A 22,658-nucleotide genomic window follows, 5' to 3' on the forward strand; every position below is an offset into this window, starting at 1 on the left:
TGTTTAATGCAATCAGATAGGACTTTTGTTTGGATGTATGGGCTGTCAAGGCCAGAAAGTATTTCTTGCCACTCAGTAGGCGTTCCCGCATAACTTCTGGGTATGATGATGTCACATGCATAACCTCTAGGGGGTGCGTCAGATTTTATAGTCATTTGATCAAAGAAGTGAATCGAACCAAAACTCGGGGGTACCTGGTAACCCACCCAGTCGCGGATGACTCCATAAGTGTTGACTGGAAAAATATTTTCATTGGACTGGATATCGAAGGAGGGTTAAAATGGTTCATCTTTAATAGAAGTACAATTAAAAGAACAATTATATACACACACACACAGAACAAAAATAAAAACACAAACACTGGTCAAAGTGGGCCTATTTAAGGCTCGCTAAGGCAACGCCCCTCCCTTAAAATCTGAAGCCTCCTCTTGATGTCCTCCAACTTGGCAGAGGACATAGAATTAGAACTAGTAGTTGGGCGTGCAGAGCTCTGGGAACAGGCCGCTGTCTGGTTGTCATGGAGGAGAGAGGGGCGCTTGTTGTCGAGGTTTAGAGACGGAGCAAATGGTCCAGGGGAGTGTGAGGAAGGTTTCTCTGCCTTCTCTTGCTGCAGTAGAGAAGAAAAGGAGAGAGGGATTCAGTATCAACATTTCAAACCAATTTCACATTAGTCTGAGGAAATGCTACAATCCGCAATGGTACCAACAAAGGTTTAAAATTATCCAATACGAACTGAAATAGTCACTGGATAATCGTGATAAACTACTGATCAAAGAAATAAAAAGATAAGCTCAGAGAGGATTACAATAAGGAGCTGCAACAACTAATGTCCATAAATAGTGATGCTGCTGTGCTTTACTTCCAAATTATTGGTATCACCTTCTGTTTTTTTTTTAAGGCTTAGGCTGCACTGCAACATACGCCAAACAATGGCAAACAGCAGTGCTTCCTGAACTGAACGTCTAATGAGGGCCAAAGTGTTTCATACGACGTTCCCAGTTCAGGACGTTAGACCACACTCAGTAGTACAGTATGCCTAGAAACACCATGGTTCTCTTATTAACCTGCTGAAGCAGAACAACATTTGTGTTCTGATGGGAGTATGCATGCAGCCTTAAGGGGATGTCCTTCCTGTGCCATTGATTGTTTAGTGTTATTAGTGATAAGTGCAATTGTTTAAGACATTTCATAGTTGTATGGATCTTTTTCTTCCATTCCACAACTAAAAAAAGATCTATACACATACAGACGTGCAAGCCATTATTTTACAGCACGCTGCTGCAGCAGTTTTAAGCAATGCAGTGAGAAGACCAACATACCTTCATGTTGCTGGTCAGTCCATGATGTTCTTGCAACACTTGTCGTTTCTCAGGGTTGCAGCTGGAGCCAGAGACCTTAAGGGAGAGACTATGGTTAGTTGGAAATTCTTGTCAAGTCTCTAATGTTATTGAGTATTAATGTTATTGAGAGTACGAGCCTCCATTATTAAGAGCGAGAGCTCCTTTGATAAGTAAATATTTAGAGTTACAGTATTTATTTAGCATGCTGCTGCAGTAGTAGTTAAATAGCATTGCACTTTGAACCCCAACACACCTTAACATTGGTAAGTCCATGTTCTTGTTGCTTTTCAGTGTGGCAGCTAGAGCCAGCGACCTTACAGAGAGAAAAGACTGTTTAGTTAGATATTCTTGTACACAGACATAACAAGCAACAATGAAGCAAAAATGACATGCATAGTTTGCCACAGCACCAGTCTGTGGCATCTTAGGGGCAACTCAGATGCTCCCACAGGCTCAGATATGGAAAATAAAATATATAGATAGAGATATATATATATAGATATTAATTGTACAAATAAAATTGAATATTTAAACACTTGAAATTCCAGAGAGACCTTTGTATACATACCACATTTTCTTTCACAGGCACAAAAACCTGGGACTTCAACAAATTCTTAAGAGTTGCCTTCAGAGTTGAGGACTCATCTTGCACCAGGGTCAGATGTTCCATGATCTACACACACACACACACACACAATTAAATAAAAAAATGTTACACTAGTGCTCATAAAATGGCACCTAAAAAAAGCACCATTTCCAGTTCAGAAATATGACATCAATGAAGTTTATAGCAACTACAGCCGCTCACAGTCAAGTTAGCAAGAATTACAAGAGAAAAACCTTGTTTGAAATGACTAAACCCCTACTGATGTTGCAAGTCTCTCTGCATAAGAGTTTCTACTAATTCCCTTTACAATTTAGGCATTTAGCAAAGGACGAATTATATGAAGATAGTAGAGGGATATTTCGTTTTCAAAAACATAAAACAGTCTTTGTGCGTTCACAAAAGCCTGAGTAGACAATAAAATGACCCACATCTTTCAGTCCAAGCAAAACCTCAGTTACTCCGGTGTGTTGTTAAAAATATGTTATTCCATTCGATTTTGCAGCATGTGATATATATATTAATAGCGATAAACTGCATCATTCATACACTGACCTTTGGCCCCGTGAGTCGACACAGTGTGATGATCAGGGTCTTGAGTGTGCGTTGAGGTAGGCCGTTGGGAAACTGTCGAAGCTTCTCTTTGGTATAAACTGTCATGAAGTTGTGAATGTCCAGCAAGATCCTGTCCAAGTTTAGAGTAGCGATGATGTCCGGAAGGAACCTGGTCACCCTCCATATACACTGAGCAAACACACAAATCAAAAAACAATTTGAATTCAAAATACTAACAATTATTAATTTCAACAGTAGGCAACAGACGGTACAGTGAATACATTATAATTTACACCCTTAGTTTTAAACTCTTAAGGCCCATTCCCACTGGGCCAGAAACTGATAAAAAAAAATATCCATCTCCATTCAAGTGGATGGTAAGATACGGATAAAAAAAAATATATACCCGTCAGAGATGGCCTAGCCCCACCTTACTTCTGACCCGTTAATCCCTCACCCTGCCACTAGGTGGTCAAATCACACAACAGCAACTCTGTTCCTCTCCAAGGTGATCAGCATTCTGTTGCTGGCCCCAAACTCTGGGACAATCTCCCACCACACATCAAGTCCAGCCCCACTATTGAAAATTCTAACTCAACCCAACCATTTTCCTCTCTCCCTTGCATTTAGCTTAGTCTGAGGGCGTCTGTTGGAAAATAGGCATTATTATTTTTCCTAGTCTCAGTTTTAAAGTACTATTGTTTTTATTTAAAAAAAAAGAAAAAAAGAAAAAGTGACTTGAACAATGCCTCAGCTCATGTCAAAAGAATATAAATCAAGTCTGTTACCTTCATCACAAGGTCGGAGAACTCGGCAGAGACAGTGTAGTTTGGGAGGGAATCTTGTAAAAGCACCAGCAGAGCACTGAAAAGGAAATACATATTTCCTTTTTACTTGAGTACAATTGAGGTATTTGTACTTGAGTATTTCCAATTTCCAGTTGTTTTATTTACTTTTACTCCACTACATCCGAGAGACAAATACTGGACTTTTACTCCACTTAATTTGAAAACAGTGACTAGTTACTTTAGGTTTTGATTATTATTCCAAAATATACATTAACCACTTCAGCCCTATATACATTTTGGCCATATTTTTTATTTTTTATATTTGATACATTTGAAAATTCTGCATAATGAGTACTTTCTACTTTGGTTGGTATTTTAGTATATTTTGAAACCAAAACATTTGTACTTTTACTCAATTACATTTAGAATTCAGGACTTGTAACAGTATGTCTAGATTGCAGTATTGATACTGATAATTGAGTACCACCACTGATAAACGTACTGTAGATTAACAAATGAGAGGACCAATTGAATGCACACATACCCAAGTACATTTGTCTGATCGGCCTTCAAGAGAAGCAGTCCCATGAGTTTATTAACAGAGCGGGTGACCTGCACTCCATCTGAGAGCTCGTTCACTCTGTTGTCTGACAGCACAGTCACCATGCCCTCTATCAGGTCTTTCAGGACACCTGAAGAGACTTGCTGGGCCAGCACCTCAGTGTTGAATACCTGGGGAGAGGAGAGGATATCAGACTCCATAGTGTTCTAGAGGGCCGGTGGCTTTGCTTGACACATGGGAAATTCCTGCTCAATATACATGTAGGTTTTGTACATACAGTATAAAGCGACAGCTGCCTAGCAAAGAGAATTGAATGGTTATTTATTATGGATCACCATTAGCACTTAGCCTAAGCATACAGAACACATCATACACAAAAACATACAGATATTACAGACAGACAATAGTTCACTTACAGAAGTTAAGTACATTTGTGTAAATTCAACAATATTGTATATTTCATGATAAAGGGTCACCACTCTTTTTTTTGTTAATAATATCTAATTATAGATGCAGAAAATACAAGTTGACCAGAAACAAAGTAGTCAATGCAAAAACAGATCACTCAGACTGAATAAATATTGTAACAGTTTTACCATCCTCTTAAAAATCTTTAGTATTTGCAATGTATTCCACCTTATAATAGATCTATAAATGACAGTTCTGTTGACAGCTTTTCAATTTCAACTTTCTATTGCATGTCTTGTTTGATATTCATGATTAGCACTAAGTTTTAACAAACTTTTGTATAATATTGTTGGTGACAAAATGTTATATTGTGGAAAGGTTTTGGATACTTGGACATTGAAGAGTGATTGAGGTGACAGTGTGCGTATTATGGGGTAATTTAGCACCCAGTACTCACAGACAAGATACTGATGGTAATGCAGTTGTACAACTTTGAGATGTCTCTTCTGGACACACGCTGATTGGCCAGGTGAGTGCTGTGGATGAGGCGCAGCTGGAACAGGGCAGCGTTTAGAAAGGGGTTCACGATTTTCACCACAACCTCTGAACTGCTGTTCTTGCGGAACACCTCATCCATCTGTTAACAAAAAGTAAAATTAATTGTTAGGGCCATATTTCTCCCTATACATTTGAGACTGTTAGAAGGGAAGTCGTGATGGAAATGGTTTGTGTTCATACTTGGGTTAGGGCTTCCATGCTGGTGTGAATGTCTTCAAATGCAATTTTGGACAAGAGCATGTTGATGCGGCCACTGAGACCTGCATTGACATCGTGCACTGGAGCGAAAAATTGTTTCGTCCTAAAAAAATAAATTACATTTATAAGACAAAGATAAATGTGTGGCCATTGGTTCCCTTTTATAATTTAAAGAGTGGGTTAATAATAAATAAATGTGGTATGCCTGCCAATATGCTAATTTCGTGAACACCACATACAAAAATAACAGCATTGCAGACTCCTGAGAATGTATCTTACTTCAACACAGGGATGTTTAGGGGCTCCAAGTCCAAGCTATCAAAATTGTTATCCTCCAGCTCTGGTAGCTCCTTTGCAGCAAATGAGCAGTTACCGTCGAGCTCCTCTGGAAGGTCCAGGCTGAATTCCTGGTGGGATGCTTGGGCCGGGGCACTCTGGATTTGAAGCCGACTGCTGACAGGGGCCAAAAACATTTATTGACCACATGCATTGAATGGTGGTTAGACTTGGAGAGCATCATGTGCAAGTCTGAAAACTACAAATAAAGAAATTAACATAAAATGACTGAAAGTCATATCTTCCTCATCATAGCATAAATGATGTTACCCGAGTTTAGTGGGATGGTCAGCGGCTGGTTTGCACAGCAGGCTGGTGCCGGGTGCCTTGTCGTTGGACGGGGGAGCACCTTCCTTGGCCGAGCGCTTTATCCTCTCCTCCAGCATGCTCATGTCCTTGTCTGGCAACTAGGGACAAAGTAAAGGGAGGACACTCATCTTATTGTGCCTGCAGGCATATCATATCCCCATTTCTTCTGATAGCATTATAAGTATACAGGAATATAGAGGAGGCAAAGGGCAAAACAAGCAGTAATAGTATCCCCCCCCCCCCCCCCCCCCATTTAGGGCCAACTCTGGGCTATACAATAAAACCAAATATTCATGAAACATAGAATAACCGAAGCCAAAAGCATTGTGAAATTAAGTGTAGGTTATGACAGTGGTTCTCAGGATAGGGACAGCAAGGTACGTACGTTGCCAATGAGTTTGTAAACCTGCTCTCCAGATATGTTGTACACCACAACTATGGTTTTCAGAGCTGCGTTGCGCACCGAGGCGTCTCTGTCTCCGATGTGAACAGCAATGGCCTTGAGTGCTTTTGCTGCTGTGGGCTGGCAGACAGACACACCACAGAGCTCAATGAGACAGCCTAGTTCCTCCAGACACTCTGCATGGAGAGAGGGGAAAAGACATTAGTAAAAAACCCAGCGAGGCGTGAAACATCCTTGGTAAGACAAATGTTATTCAATGGCTATTGTTTTGTCATTGTGTTTTAAATATGCTTTTAATAGATGTATTAAATTCAAACAAATCATGATTTATCAACTACGCTATGATATTTGGCCAATGCAGACTCAAATTACTCAGGCAATTTGGGCAATGTTATGACAGGAGAACATTTAAATACAAGAAATCCAAAAGGAGTGACAAATGTGAAATGATCCATGTTATGCAAGATGTATGGCTGTGTGACGAATAGATAATATCATATGCAGTAGGGTGCTTTAACCTTACAATGCATAGTGGTCAAGGGCATGAATAATAAAGTGCTTTGTTTGCCAATTTGCTTGGTTGATAACAGATGAAATCAGTCATTATATTTAACCTCACCAGCTCTCTGCTTGGAGTTCTTAGACTTGGTTCCATCCATGACATAGGGAAAGATTTTGCTGGAAGGGTAAACCTTGCAAAGCATACCCATGATGGCACGTGCATCTTTCCTCACCACATCCTTGGATTCACCCATCTTCCAAAGAGAAACAAAAATATGTATAGAGAAATAATATAGAGTAGATGAGGTACTGATGCAGAACATTTAAGTAGTGTCTTTCTGTTGTGTGCAAACAGGCCACCGTTAGCAATGCAACCTGGCTAAATAAGTGCAGGTTGTGACCTTAAGAGTTGCACCTACACATGGGACACATTTTCTAGGGCAAGAAAATTTCACACCATTACTTAGAAAAAAAAAGGGAGTCAGTTAAGCCTGATGGAAACAAACTAGTTAAGCCTGATGGAAACAAACCTTGAGGATAAGGTACGGAATGAAGGAACTGGCCTCCACATCACTGAGGTGGTATTTCTGCTCGCTGAGCGAGAGGAAGAGGAGCTTGAGGAACTCCAGGGCCTTCATCAGAACACTGGTGTTGGTGTCAAAGAAGCGTAGTGTGAACCACTTGAGGATCAGGTCTAGGCAGGACACTATGGCATCATTGTCAGCTTCCAGGCGCTGGAGCAGACAGGACAGACACAATGAAAACTCATAAAAGTTCACTAAAAGGCATTCTGATCTCTACAAGCATATTTTACACTGCATAAAAAGATGCAGTTCCAAATGGAGATTCCTTAAAGAATAGTCAAATAACGAGTACTATGAAATGCATTATACAGATTAAGATGGTTTGAAAATGGTTCAGAGTGAGTCAGATGGCCCCTGTGCACATTGGTGTGTCCCCAGGATGTTGTCGGCATGGAGCACGGGTGCCACTTGCAACCCAACGCCCCATCAATAGTGCAACTCATCACTCTCACTCCACCATTATGTGACATACTGAACACCCATAGTGTTCTGGCTCTAACCTCAATCATGGCTGCTATGGCTTTGATGTGGTGGTGAAAGTCGTGGTGGAAGAGTTCCTCTTGCAGCCATTTGGCAACACACGGCAACATCTGAGCCTTCAACTGCTCCACGTACTCATCTTGGGGAGAGCCGAAGTTCCACTTCAGAATCTTTAAAAACACATTTACAAAAACACTGTTAACATAGTAAAAATTATTACCACTATGCTGTTAGCTAGTTGTTGTAGGGTCAATTGTACTAAATGTGCTTTGCTAAAACTAAAATATACCCAGCCTGAGTTGTCGTGTCATTTACAGGATTAAATTGGGCGGCTAAGTAAGTTTGCTTGGCTCGCACCATTTTAACCTCACCCCCTCTAGATTACAGACGTTTTTACCAGGGAGAACATTCTTATTGGCTGTAGGGTGTGCCTGCAGTATCATTGTTCTAAATCACTGTACAGCAACTTATTAAAGAACAACTTTGGTTTTTTTTACAACAAGGGTTCATATGTTAGATTGTAACTAGAGATACTGTTCCTACGAAACAGCGTGGGCTCGCTCGTGACTATTCTACAGCGTGCCAACTGTCATGTAAAACTCAACCAATACTCCAGCTCCAGATTTTCCACACCTCAATTGCACCTGCCTTTGTACCGTGTGCGACGGAACTCTATAAATAATGAAGATAACATAGTGTTCTCGCTTTCAGCGAGCCCACAATTAAAGAAAAGAAAAGATTAGGTTAAAATGCCTTCATTTACTGCTTTAGCGATTTTGTTTTCAGTGGGTGGGGGCATGTATTTTTAGACACAATAAGCTCATTCCCAAGATGCACCGCAATCTTTAATTTGCAGATGTGACTTATGGGGCTAGTAGTGTTACTAAGAAATCAACAGCTTATTGTGCCTAAATTAAAGACATATTTAGTCGCATGTACGAATGCATTTGAACACTTTTCTTTTCTCCAACTACAATCTTAAATATGAGCCCAATATAATATTGTCCTTTAAAGTTATCATTGGCTGTAAAATCTGCAAATATATTCTTTGATTACAACTTTCAAAACCTCAGTAGTATTAGATGCAAATGCCGGTAAAACACCTTCAAGCTCTTTTCTTCTTTAACCCGCAGCTCCTTTTTGTTGGGGATCAGGATAAAGATTGGACCAGATTTGTCCTCTTCCTCTTTTCCCTTCCCTGAAGGCTTTTTCTGCACCATTCCGCTCTGGAGGGGAGGAAGTGAAGAAAGCAAATAGTGATTTAGTCTTAAGCAAAGTAGAAGGACAAGGTACTGGCCAGGGAGTGGTCAGAAACAATAAAAGACCATCCATTTCAAACAGCGCAACAATAAATTAATAAATGCAAAATATATTATATGTGTGCATGTTTGTGTAACCGTATTGGACAAGGTAATTAACAACAACCCTGAAAACAAAACGCTTAATAACTCACCCTCCTTTTTTGTGCCTCTTCTGTTGGTTTCGTATTCTTGGGAGGGCATTTATCAGCGGCTTCTGTATCCAACTGGGCAGTTGCTGCTTTGATGGAGAGGAGAATACACCGATCAAATATGCTTACCCTTTCTTTAGTTCAAAAGAGACTAGCCATGGGCATTATATCCATCTTAGAAACCTTAGCTCAAATTGATTGGCCAAAGCATCGTTGAAATTGTCAAATTGACTGGCCGAATGATCCTAGATCAACTTTGCGTATGCCAAGTAGTTTGCAATTCAAGCAAGTGGAAAAGGCACGCCATCACACCACAAATGGCTGGTAAGGACACAATGCCAAACGATTAAACACATTACCCCCTTGCTGGGAGAGGATAAATGAAAAAACATGGAATAAAAACATATTTCCCCCTTGCTAGGAGAGGATAAACTAACAAACCTGTGGAACTCTTGGCAGGAGCACTGGTTTCCAGTTTGGCAGTGGGACCACTGGCAGCAGGTTTAGAAGTGGGAACAATCGCAGTGGGTTTGGCTGGCATGATTGATCTGGCTTTTTCCAGCAACACCAAAACCTGGTCCTTGGATGCAGGCTATAGACAGGACAATTTCACGTTAACATCAAGTATGAAGCATCTAAACAGTGCTAAATGTAATACAGTATATTTAAAGAAATCCAGATGCAAGCCACCCCCTTTGAACGTGCAACAGTTCTTTGGTTTAATTCACAGGTCTGAGATACATGAACACATGGAACCCCTTCCCACACATGTTTGTGTGGGGGGGAAAAGGATGTACTACTGCACAGGTTCCTCCCAGAAATTACACAAAGTTTCTACAAGCAAGCTTTTAAAATCTTGTGTACCTTGAGCTTCCCTGCAGCCTTTTTCATCTTGTCAAAGCCCAGGTGAGTCATGAAAACGGGCAGGGCATCCTGGGCCTTCTTTCTCACATCAGCATTGCGGTCTTCCAGGCAGGCATACAATGGGCCCACGCAAAGCTGTGTATCCGCAGGCACAGAGCGAAGGGTGGCCAGGTGCCCTGTAAGCCAGCCGAGCAGCTGATGGAGGGGAACAGAATAAGACAAAGAAAAAAAAAATCAATTAATTTTTTGAGTTTATATAGCTATTAATTAAGAGTTAAAGTTAAAACAATCGTTTAGTCCTGGTTCCTATATTGATATTGACAATTAAACCATGGAGATACTGTATAGACCAGGGGTCTTCAACAGGGGGTCCGGGACCCATAGGGGTCCTCAGAGTTACTGCAAGGGGTCCTCCAAATCTTTGTGTGATAGCTTTTTTTTCTCCTTTAACCACTTGAACCCTAGCGTCCATATTCTGAGAACTTAAGCCAAAAATAGCAGATCTACAAGCTCACAATGCCTCACACTGCAAGGTATTGTGAGCTTGTAGATCGGCTATTTTCAGCAAAGAGCTTTGGTGTGGGGGAAAAAGAGCAGACTAAGTACAGAGTGAAAGGTCAAGTTTATTAAGTATTGACTGTTCAAGTGGCTAAATATCTGAAAACACAAATTGACATTAATCCAAAATACACTGATGCTGCCAAACGATGAAACTATATGGAATCTATAAAGAGTCGTGGGGGTCCCTGCTTCATCTCCCTCTCAAGTAAGGGGGCCTTGGCCTGAAAACATTGAAGACCCCTGGTATAGACCCAGAAGACATATCACCTCCTGTCTAAGGAAGGGGTTCTCCTTCCTCAACTCCTCAGACAACTCTTCCCCCTCAAGCCACTTCTTTATACCAGTCTGCTCCACCCAGGCTGTCAGGGTGGCCAGGGCTGCAGCACGGACCATATTCTGGAGGAATACATTCAATACACAAAAGAAACATTAAGAAAACAGTAATCCATGTCAAAGCACAAGACAACCATCACTTTAATCAGCAAAATAACCCAAATAGAGAGCATAGTAAAAAAAAAAAGGTAGGTTGTTTAATGCATCTAGGAACAAATGTCAAAAGCCATTTAGTGCTGTTAGAAGTAATCTTGTGGTTGAATATTTGCAATAAAGCAGTAGAGGGAAGCATGGCTAAACAAGAGGGTGAGCATACTTTAAAGAGCAAGAAAGCTGCAGTTTGTAAACAGCTCAGAAACATGCAGAATTTAACAAAGCATATAGCATGCTGCATTTTGTTGTGAATTGCTTAACTTCTTGTGTACTTATATCATTTAGATGAGGGAGAACATGCAAAGTAAACCTTCAGATTCAGTCTTCCTGTACCTTGCTGTCACCAAGAACAGTGATTACAGGTATTCCAAGAGGCTTGATCTGTTGCTGGACTCCAGGACCCATGGCAACGGCCATCTGCTGAATGATGGACAGGGTCTGCTGGACCTGAATGAGACAATACCAGCCTCAGATCAATATCCCTGTACAGTTCCATTTCATCGGTTGCACCGTTATTCAGTAGGCAACCGCCAAGGCTGGGTGACTGAGACACAAAACTCTACTACTACGCACCAGGATCTTGTTGGAGTCGTTGAGGCGCGCTTTAAGTGCAATAGGCAGGTCTCCAACTGTGGGCTTGATGAACTTAGCTTCTGAGATGACCGCAGCTACTTGGTCCAGCCCTTCTTTGCGGACCTTCCAGTTTTTGTCCCCAAGCTTTTCTACCATCTCCCCAGTTATCTTGTCACTGAAGGAGACATACAATGATCAGAATGAGACGTACATTCATCAGAAAGAGACACATTGATAAGAGGTTTACTGAAGTAAAACCATGGGTGGTACAGTGCACACTATGGGCACTATGGCATGTTGGAAGACTTGTGTAATTATTTGAGGATCTAGTTTATTATTATTTAAGTATACTTGTATGATGTTATGCATGTATATGGCATCTTGCATCCAATGACTGTTGGATTAACCCTTTTGTATAATGTTTAACTACTTCTGGGTGAGTCAGATGGCCCCTGTGCACATTGGTGTGTCCCCAGGATGGTGTCGGAATGGAGCGCGGGTGCCACTTGCAACCTGACGCCCCATCCAATAGTGCAACTCATCACTCTCACCTCTGAATAGACCATTTCCCACAGGTAATCAAAACTACTGCCATTAGTGTCATTGGACAAACGTGTTCAGAGGCTAACCTGATGTCTGTGCGTGGCAGCATATCCATGACGTCTCCCTCTTCCTCATCTTGGTTCTCAGCCTCCTCTCCTTCCGCCGGGGCCTCACGCCCCTTAGCAGAGCCCCTGCTGGGTGCAGGAGCGGACTGGCCTTGCATCTGTGTGACAGCACATAACATGATCACGGTTAATCTCAGCGCAAACTCATAATTGGCATACTGCTGTTGACAAGATACCAGGGATACCTGTGAATATTCCTCTCCAAGGATGTAAACGTTTATGTGCAATTAGTCGTCTAGCGCATAGTTTAACTGTGTTTTTGGTGTCAGTGGGCTCGGGAAGTAGAGTGTCATAAGGTTCCCGGGTCAATCCCAGGCTCCCCCTGGGTTAGCGTTGAAGTGTCAAGACACTGAACCCCTACTGCCCAAGATGAGCAAGTATTCTGCTCTCGACTATGACTTGCATGGGCCATCGGTGTGTGAGAAAGATGAGAAATCAGAACCAGGCAGTGTGAACTTTCAAGGCATTTTATATGAAAGACTATATTTGACATGTGCTGGATGTTTAAACGTTAGTGAAAATAGACTGCGCACATCCATGTGTGTACTGTGTACACGCACCTTCTGGAACTCTGCATCAATCTGGGTTACTAAGGCAGCCTTCTCATCCTCAAAGAACATCCGCAGCGGAGATCCCATGTAGAGGTACATGACCCCCAGAAGACAAATGGCTGCTGTGCGAATGGCCTACAACAAACACATTTAAAAATAAAATGCCATCCAATATTTCAGCATCATATTTCTGTTGTCAAATTTGATTCTCCAAGTGGCTACACCTTACTCTAGCAAATTAGTTTGATCACTCTTATAATCTTACAAGGTGAAGGCTTAAACACCATGCAAATTAGTTTGATCACTCTTATAATCTTACAAGGTGAAGGCTTAAACACCATGCAATGAGAATCAAATACACATGGGGATAAAACACTCACAGGATTTGTGGCTTTCAAAGCAGTCTTCACATGGCTGATGAAAGCCTTCACATTCATTCTGAAAGGAGAAAAGTGATTGAAACCCGATTGAAGACAACCAAAGGCATTTAGGGTCTGTAAATCCAAAAGCGGTCAACTGTCCGAGTGCACTAACCCTGCAAAACCAAATTCTTTGATGGCATTCGCCAGCCAGCTCAGTGTCTCAGCTTGGTTCTTTGGATTCTTCTGGGTGAAGGCTATTGAAACAACCTAAGTGAGGAGTTGGGGGTATATATTAGATGTTAACTAGAAAGGAAATGGCCCATTTTGCTTATTGTACAATAACAATCGAAATAAGCAACAATACGTTAGTTGCAAACAGATGCTCATGATAGGGAAGTGTTATCCCACACAAGTTGCAAATAATAAGACCTCCATAAATATTGGCTCCCATAATAAAAAGAAATGTCATAATATATTCATTTAAAAAATACTTTACATTTATATATTCATTTAAAAAATACTTTACATTTAATAATTTCCAAAATTCTGTAGGTTTAAAAATGATTGGCATCGATTCGTTCTTTGTACTACCGCTTGCAAGGTAAAATAAAATAATGCCATGTTTGTCACCTGCTCAGCTAGCCAAGGCAGAGTACAGGCCTCCCCGATAGCCGTCAGGGCATCCTTGGCCTTTCCTCCACACTTGACGTCTCCCACCTTGTCCACCAGAGCTTCCAGCACTGCAGAGGCTGACATGGTAGAGAAGTTCCCCCTCTGGGCCACCACGGCTACCACCTGCAGTTTTAACTGCATCACCTGGAGAAAAAAAAAAAAAAAAAGAAAGCAAAGAAATTGTTTGTTCATTTTCTTGAATCAAATTAAGACTGCGCACACGTTTAATAACTTCAGTGCATACGTCCTTCCTTCAATGAGAGTGCTCAGCTACAAATAATTGTGATAATTCCGTAGTAGTCAGAAGCTTATTTCAACTGGGCTGACTTGATGTCAAACTTTACTCACTCATAGCAAGGTTATTAACCTATTAAGACCTGAAGAATACCTCAAAATGTCTTCTAAATCCTAATGGTTTTCTGAAAAACTCTAGGGGTCCTTGATATTAAAAACCAAAGATAAACATTTTTTTTGCCCCCCCCCCCCCCCCATCACAAAATATTTGTTTTCTAGGGACCCACCAGAAGCAAAGATTTGAGTTAATGTTTGCTTTAAAATAATTTTATACACATGAGATTTGCAAAAATGTTCAAGTTTTTCCCAAAAATAGCAGATCGTTAGGTTGCAAGTTACTATGAAAAGCTCCACCGGCTGTCTGTCCGTCCATCACACTTTTGCCCCTACTCTCGCACCGTTGGCCCCATTGATGCCAAACTTTGCACACTCCTTGGATGGCAAATCACAACCTCCAGCCCTGATTTCTCACATGCCCATCTTCTAGCTCCACCATCAGGCCGATTTTTGCAAAACTCATTTTTGGACATGCTCCTACAGATTTTGCCCTAAAAAAAAAATCACACAAAGCAGTACACAGTATCTCTAAAGTCATGTCATCAACATAGATCTGTCCCATTTCCCCTCCTGAGTCCTGATTGGCTACGATTGCCCTAAAGTTTGTGTATGCGACTAGATAGAGAGATAGTAAAGGGAGGTACCTGGAAGTTGGTCTCCTTCCATCCTGGTTTCCTGGACAGCATGCGGACCAGAGCCTGACAGGGCATCTCACTGCGATCGATCTGCTCCACCGTCTACACAAAAACAAAGAGTCTTTTTGACTTTACGTTATAACCCCAGCATCCTATTGTGAGTGGGAAACAGTCGCCAAAAATAAACCTGCCACAAAAAGTTCGGAAATCTAACTTTCACTTGACGTTATAACCCCAGCATCCTATTGTGAGTGGGAAACAGTCGCCAAAAATATTTGGTGTAGAACCCGAGTTGCACTGCACTTGGTGCGTCCTGTTTTCAAAGTCAAATATCATGTATTCTTTCCGAGGCACCCCTGGCCTTGCATCACGGGCACGGCACCCACTTTGAAAGACCCTGGTATATATAGTATATAAAAATGACAGACTACAGATTTAACTACTGACCTGAAGGAACTCCTCCATGCCAGCCAGCCTCTCCTTCCAGTTGGCGCTGTCCAACTGCTGCACGCAGGACGCTGGAAGGACAGCAGCAGCTTTCTCTTCGCACACCTCCATCTATGGACAGAAGAACCATCACAAATGTCAATGCTGCCAATCCAACATACAGTTGGTTGCCGTTTTCTTCAGTGTTTCCCGACAGGGCATGTGTGCGTCTAAGTGAAGATGCAAAAGTCCTTAGTTCACTATAATTACACACCAGTTTAAGCATCTGAATGTGGTTCCCCCAAACACTTATTAAATAAGTGTTAACCCATAAAAATGTAGATATTTGGCATAAATATTGAGGTACAAAAATGTTATCGTGCTTGCTGCATGGTCATTTACAGTATATGATCACTCACAGAGAGTTCCGTTTCCAGTACAACTTTAGCCTCTGGCGCTTTTTTGCTTTTCCCTGCCTGGGATCGAGCTCCAACTGTTGCTGTGGTCTTGGTCTTCTTGGTAGCCACATCAGCCTTCTAAGAGGTTAGACAAACACATTATATAGTTAAAAAGGTGACAATGATCAGCATATTATATATTTTCTAAAACTTGTGTCGGACAGACAGAAACCTAAACTCGCTATGATGGTGATGCGGTGTCCTTACTTTAGGTAGAGGGGTCTTTTTGGGCTGTGCCGGGGCCTCAGATGGTGGTTGCGAGGTGGAGGCAGAACTCTGTGCCGGTGTAGCCTTCTTCTTTCCCCCAGCAACCTCCATCTTGTCAGCAATCTCCTTAATCTGAAGAAACAATGAAAATTGCCGTCATGCGCAAAATAAGGACGCCAGGTTGAAAGTGGTCAACGCCAAATCCAGGCAATGTTATTGGTGTAGCTGGAGCTCACCTTGTCGAGCTTGGTTTTATCAACGTCAGCCAAGAAGGGGTTGACGACCTTATCTCCGGCTACCTTCATCATGGTTGCCAGAACGTCGAAGGCAGCATCGCGCACCTCAGGAGCTGAATCATTGACTTGCTACCAGAAGGGAAGACCAAAACCTTAATATGCTAAAGCTGTTGTGATGTTGTTGATGTACACAAACAAGATAATTGAATTGCACGACAGAAGTCAAGTATTATGTGGTAGTATTCAAAGTATTGTACCTTGAGGGCAGCAGTACAGAATGATTTAACCAGCGGCTTGGGCACAATAGCAGGGCTGGTGGCCCGAATGCTCCTGGCCAGAAACAAGGACGCCTGTTGCTTCACTGAAGGGTTTTTATTGTCCATCACAGCAAGAACATCTTCACTCACGTTTTGTAGAGTCGTCTGAGGACAAACACAACATTTAAACAACATACCCTGAGCAAGTACCTCAACACTGGCTTCCGAGTGCTTTACAACTTCTGAGTTTACACATTTGAGTAACAAGGCCTGTTATAATTATAATATAAATACAATCCGTTGGTGAACAGTATTTTATTGAACATCCACACTCAGTTGTTTGAGGGCAATCACTATTAATGATAAAGTATACACCAAAAATGGACGATGGCTGCCAAGTGTGAATGGATGGTACATGCCAATGAACCCCTTTACTTCACCATAACACTCGAATAAGATTGGCTTAAACATGGGCTCTTAATTAGCAAGCCAAATAAATGTATTGGCTCTAGAACAGTCATTTCTCAATGTCAACAAAACAAACGCCAATCGACACTTGAAAAGAAACGAGCAATGTTAACACTTAGAGCTTTTAGGGTTCAGCCAATTAGAGATAGCATTCAGACCCATAAGTACAAATATCAGTACCGTCCTAGCCAATTAGAGATAGCATTCAGACCCATAAGTACAAATATCACTGTACCGTCCTTCAATAACATTACTATATGGCACTATGGCTGGGGAGATGAGCTAGAGGGCTAAGCGGAACAAACAAACTCACACAGAGGAAAAGAGCATCGATAGATTCTTGCAGAGCTTGGACCACCATAGGCTTCTTTTCCTTGAACTTCTCCAAAATGGTTGGCACCACCTTGATAGATTGCAAAGTTAGGAATCTCACACATTTCACAGGTCTAGTCTAAATGTGTCTATGATATAGTCCGACACTCCCTCATAACCATAAAGCCTCCGATTATTTTATTCGCACAGACCATCGTTATTGCAAAATGATGGGAGACATTAGAATAGAACAGTTGGTTCCCAAGGCTACTTTTTTAACCACAATGCATTGGTCAATAGGTACACCGAGCAACGTTAGTACATTTGATATTCAATGTCTCTGTAAAGACTTGCAATGTCTGCCAAAACAATTCCATGGCAGGCCATACATCACATGATCTGTCTCAATCCTGAATTCAAAGCTTGCAGTCCTTACCTGGACTGCATAGGTCCCAAACTTCTTTCTCAAACCAGATGCCAAAGCCGCTAGGCATTTAGCCGCCAGGGCTACCAATAAAACGTTGGAGTCTTTTCCAATGACCTACAACCAGAAGGAAAAAAAAAAAAAAAAAAAAATATATATATATATATATATATATATATATATATATATATTATTGTCCAGTACACATGTTTATTATGAGTCATTTGAAACACTCAAGTGGCTAAAGGGTGACTATACCTTTTTTAAAGCCTGTACCAAAACCCCGTAGTCCCCCTGTTCTAGCTTGGGGTTTTTAGCTAGTGGCTCCAAGGCTTCCAGCGCCTCTTTTCTCTCCTGCCATTTCTTTGCCTCCTGCAAAGACAGATTAATTTAACACTCTCCAGAGCTGCAGTAAGAAAATATTTCCCAAACTGTAAATTAATAGAGCTTACAATCTTCTCATAGAAATCCTTCGGCAGTTTGGAGAGGATCTCCACTGGCTCAAGGAACTCGTAGGCATCGACTTGCTGGGGCAAGTCATCGGTTCCATCTGAGACAGGGAGAACATGTCATTTATCTCAGCTAAAAGTATGTATACCATGATCCATGCTGCCAGAAAGAAGGGAAAGGGCTTGTGTGTACGTACTGTCATCTTGGTCCCCTGCTTCTTCTGTCTGTTGTTCGTACTTGGCCTTAAGCTCCTGTTGGGATCGAAGGAAGCGGCTCTGTCTGGGGGCTCCTTGAGGCACTTTAGCCCATTCCTCCTCCAGCTCCTTCAACTAAAAATACATACACTCACATCAGAATACACACAATGTGCATGCATTAGCAAGTATGGACTGCTGGACCAAAGGGACACCCACAAAATTAGATGGGGTACAAACTACAATGACACTTAGCTAAAGCGAACATAAATGGAGCAGCATAACCTTCAGTTCCCCTAAAGGACCCTGGCCCTGTGGCTCCAAGAACACACGTTTGAAAACGGCTCCTTTAGATTTACAGTGAATTTCATGCAACCGTCACTTGCGCTACTGTCGAGGCCAGGAAATGTAGCCTAGTTCCTTGGTGTAAAGTCACTCCTGTCACCTGAACATGAGTAGTATGGATATGTGCATCTATGATATTTATACAGTAAGACTTGGTTCACCTGTACAGCGTTTAGGTTCTGAAGAGAGGGCCGGAGAGCATCTCGGATCCATTTGTAGATTTCTACAGACAGCAATTTCACTTCTTCCCTCACTGCTTTCTCTCTGGACTCGAAGAGCTTTGGCAAAACCTTAACAATTGGCTTCACAGGAAAAGTCTTGAGTCCAAACTCACTAGGAGAAAAACAAAGGGTACAGATATTCAGCTATATGGGAAGTATGCTTAAAAAAATAAAAATAAAATGCGAACGACACTTTTGAAAGTACTTTGTGCCAGCACAAGCTGGAAAAGTGCTATATAAAGCACCAATTTCCTCGGCATGAAATAGATTACATTTATCACAGCATTAATGAGACATTTTCTACAATAATTTACAATGATCAAGACAAATACGCAGGGGGGAGAAAAAAATAAAGGTCCCGTTTATAACAGAATAGCCATTTTGTGCCACTGTAGTACCTCAGAGCTCTTCGTATGACTTCCACACAGGCCAGAACAATCTTTGGGTTCTTGTTGTCGAGGCCCTTGATGAGTTCTTCCTGGACAACATCAGCCTTTTCTATCTCGATGTACATGAGGCAGATGTCAGAGCCCAGCTCCTTGGCCCTCGCCTTGGGCTGGTTAAAAACCTTGGCCACAACACCATTCACTACCTCACCCACCGTCCTGCAGAAAAGATGATACATGATATTAATGATACTTAATTACCAAATGAGAAAATGAAATGAGTACAAACACATGCATGACCCTTAAATACCAATAACACATTTTGTTTTCCATAAGGTTTAATTACTGCAAATTAAATCAATAAAATACACACAATTTGCGTAAATGAAAGATGCAGTGTTTAGCAAATAGTCTCCTTTGCCTGACGTCTAATAAAGAAGAAATACATTGAATTGTTAAGACATTGTAGCCCATCTGCAGGGAAGAGGGAACATAATGGTACATTGATCTACCTACCTGGCAGCAACATGAGCGTTTTCTATAAAAGCAAGGGCAGCTTCGAGGCTCTTCAGCTGGGCAATTGCATTGGACTCTTTCACAAAGTCCTTGATGAGTCCCAGGAACTTCCCCCATTCTGAGCTTTTCTCATCGTCAATCCTCTGAAAGAGCTTCAGAGCTTCCTCATAGCCCTGTAACCTGGCCTTCCACACCTTTGGGAAAACAAAAAGACAAGGTTCATGACAAAGCTGGTGTAATTCATGGAGCATTACTTATGCTCATGGCACCAACAGTCGAGAAGTTACGATTATTTGCAAACTGCATGTGTGAAATACAGTAAGTAGCCGCAAGCAGAGCATATACAGATCCATCTAAAGAAATTGAATATTGTGTAAAAGTTCAGTTTCTTCTGTAGAACGATTTCAAAAATTGAAACTTTGGTATATTCTAGATACATTGTGCATCGTTCTAATTGTCTCCACCAGCCGAAGGCAGGGAGAGACTGTTTTCGCCTCCGTCCACAAAGTTTGTTACCAGCTAATCTCCGGAGGCGCTGGCCTGGTCGCTGCCCCACACCCCCCCACACCCACAAGAACCTCTGCCCCACATTTTTCACATGGGCCTGTTTTAGCACCACTAGGAGGCCAATTTGTGCAAAACTACCTTTTGGCCAGTACTCCTACAGATTTTGTCCAAAAATCACACAAATCGGTAGACAGCATCTCTACAGTCATGTGATCGACATGGATCTGTCTGATTGTCCATATTCCATCCTGATTGGCTGAGATTGGCTTTCAAAGTTTGATAAGATTGGTCAGTTTTGAACAAAATGCCTCAAATCACAAACACAGCGTGCAATTTTTGTGAAATTATGCACGCACATTCCCACTAGGCCAAGGAAGAAATGCCACTTCAAACTTTTCAAATCAGCCTCATGGTGGCACTATAACAGGCCGCCTGGCCTGGTGGAGACCTGTGCTTGGAAGAGCACTGCTTCTAGTTAAGATTTTTTTTTCCATGGCATATAGCTCATGAATATCAAATCTATATCTTGAAATATTACACCAGACCACTCAAAACAAGGATTTATAATAAGGAAATGGCAACCTTCCGAAGTCAGAGTTGCTTCAAGTCCACTTATGAAGTTTCTGCAGTCAGTGATTATTTGGGGCGCTATGGCATCTGCATGCTTTTTTTTTTTTTTACACAATATTCTCTCTATATAGTTTTCTTTTTTAGATAGATCTGTACAATGCTATGCAGCTCATATACCTAGCTTTGCTTGTACATGCAAGTTAGTTTATGATCCACATGATATCTTACTAAGAGAGAGAAAAACAGTAGCATGTTGTGCTGTTCATGCTTACCTTGTGTTCACATTTCTGCTCCACTGGTAATTTGGCCCATTCACTTTCGTCAGTCATGTTTCTCTATGAGATTATCTGAAATGAATGCAACATGCAGGCGCTGTAAACCAGTGGTTCTCAAACCTTTTCATGTCTCAAATACCATCAAATTGACAATTATTAGCCTGTGGACCCCCATTTGAAAAGATATTCCAGGGACCCCCCATAGAAGAAGATTTTTACGGCTCTAGCAGTGATTCTCAACCATTTTAATTTCAAGGACCCCCAGTTTGACATGAGTTAGTTTTTTTCTTAAATCTCTGAGACCCCAATTTATATTTTAAAATCAATGATCATGTAACAGAGAGTGTACAAATTCCGTTGGGGTCCATTTGATTCAATTTGTACACTCTCCATTTGTACACACCCATAAGGGTCCACTTATACGAGATACTTAAAGTGTGGTTCCTGTGGAAATAAGCCTCGGCTTTCTAGGATCTCCTTTTAGTTGACCTTGTACCAGTGATTTGTACTGTCATGAAACTGTACTTGTTTGTTTCTATTGCAATCTTATAATAAATTCTTCAATCAATCACTTAATTAGTTCCATTTGTACACTGAGTTACAGATCTATACAGACCCACGGGTCCATTTGGTTCCTAACTAGTATCATTTAGCTGGAACCGAACCCCTGGAATTCCCTCAAGGACCATGGGGGTCCCCGGGCCCGGACCCCACTTTGAGAACCAATGATGTAAACAGACATGGTCATGATGAAGAAAAAACAAAACACGGGATAGATAGTAACATTAATGGTAACAAATAAAAAGTTTAATTAGCTATTAATCATTCATACCTAACAGATAAACATATACAGAGACGTGTAAATAAATACAAATGAGCGAACATGGATAAAAGCGTTGCTAGCATGGGGACATTAGCTTGAAGCAAAGCTACTTTAAATAATATCTTTAAACACCCAGAACAAGAGCCAAAATAATCCCGAAGCGGTCACTAATCACTGAAACACGAACAAGACTTACCAAAACACAAGCACATTAACTATAAAAACAAAATATAAAAGTAGGGAGATCCTTTCTTCCGTCAGTTTCTCTCTGTAACTGTGTGTGTCTGGCGTCTACGGTGAGTACGGTCTACGTCTAGATTAGAAAATACACAACCAACCAACGTAGATTTTTAAACACCATATCTTACCGCTGATTGGTTCGATCGGATTCGAAGCTAGGGGTTCATTGGCCAGTTGGTTTAAACGGCATGATTCCCACTTCCTCTTTATCCTCCAATGACAGCGCAGCTTCGCGTCACATGGCTTTCCACAGTACCGGTTTCTATTTACTGCTCATCGCTCTGTTCCGATCTAAAGCCCGTATCTGGTCGTTCAAAAATACCATAGTGTTAAACACATACCCCGTTTCCGTATCCGGTCCAGACCCAGACCGGATCAGCAACCTGCAACAAAAGGAGACCGCCGTTGCTCTGAAATTGTTAGTCCTTCTCTGTCTGAATGATTGTCTTTCTGCATTTTACATAAAAATAAATCTATAGTATAGAAGCATTCTATGCATAAAAGGGGTGAACCTAGAAGTTAGAACAACAGAAATAATTGCAAC

The 22,658-nt window shown here is 41.4% G+C and overlaps 2 protein-coding genes and 1 long non-coding RNA gene across 3 annotated transcripts; all 3 read right to left on the reverse strand.

Moving 5' to 3' along the window:
* Positions 1 to 379: 379 nt before the first annotated feature.
* Positions 380 to 4,049, reverse strand: LOC308288798 (cytoskeleton-associated protein 5-like; the record flags this gene model as incomplete). The annotated part of the gene is made up of 7 exons (XM_080730268.1): positions 380 to 607; positions 1,320 to 1,394; positions 1,594 to 1,653; positions 1,909 to 2,013; positions 2,500 to 2,688; positions 3,288 to 3,363; positions 3,832 to 4,049. The coding sequence occupies 7 exons, from the start codon at positions 4,047 to 4,049 to the stop codon at positions 380 to 382; spliced, it is 951 nt and encodes a 316-aa protein (XP_080586394.1).
* A 774-nt stretch (positions 4,050 to 4,823) lies between these two features.
* On the reverse strand, positions 4,824 to 5,423 carry LOC308288517. The gene is made up of 3 exons (XR_013962197.1): positions 5,293 to 5,423; positions 4,996 to 5,116; positions 4,824 to 4,894 (listed from the first exon to the last, which is right to left on the reverse strand). It is a non-coding gene; the product is annotated as an uncharacterized lncRNA (long non-coding RNA).
* Positions 5,424 to 5,615: 192 nt separating this feature from the next.
* LOC308288801 (cytoskeleton-associated protein 5-like) lies at positions 5,616 to 22,143 on the reverse strand (the record flags this gene model as incomplete). Its single annotated transcript, XM_080730278.1, has 33 exons — positions 22,071 to 22,143; positions 21,049 to 21,123; positions 19,700 to 19,893; positions 19,196 to 19,402; positions 18,738 to 18,909; positions 18,234 to 18,366; positions 18,040 to 18,137; positions 17,846 to 17,959; positions 17,600 to 17,704; positions 17,165 to 17,254; positions 16,384 to 16,548; positions 16,127 to 16,255; positions 15,891 to 16,022; positions 15,645 to 15,761; positions 15,247 to 15,357; positions 14,809 to 14,901; positions 13,772 to 13,957; positions 13,314 to 13,408; positions 13,160 to 13,217; positions 12,789 to 12,914; positions 12,190 to 12,326; positions 11,561 to 11,735; positions 11,321 to 11,434; positions 10,769 to 10,897; positions 9,941 to 10,135; positions 9,518 to 9,668; positions 9,080 to 9,165; positions 8,730 to 8,852; positions 7,647 to 7,796; positions 7,093 to 7,296; positions 6,681 to 6,816; positions 6,044 to 6,237; positions 5,616 to 5,756 (listed from the first exon to the last, which is right to left on the reverse strand). Exons 2-33 carry the CDS (start codon positions 21,103 to 21,105, stop codon positions 5,616 to 5,618), a joined length of 4,317 nt encoding a protein of 1,438 aa, XP_080586404.1. The 5' UTR covers positions 21,106 to 21,123; positions 22,071 to 22,143.
* Positions 22,144 to 22,658: the final 515 nt, after the last annotated feature.

Source organism: Nannobrachium achirus (genome assembly GCF_963921795.1).
Source record: "Nannobrachium achirus genome assembly, chromosome: 7".
NCBI lineage: Eukaryota > Metazoa > Chordata > Actinopteri > Myctophiformes > Myctophidae > Nannobrachium > Nannobrachium achirus.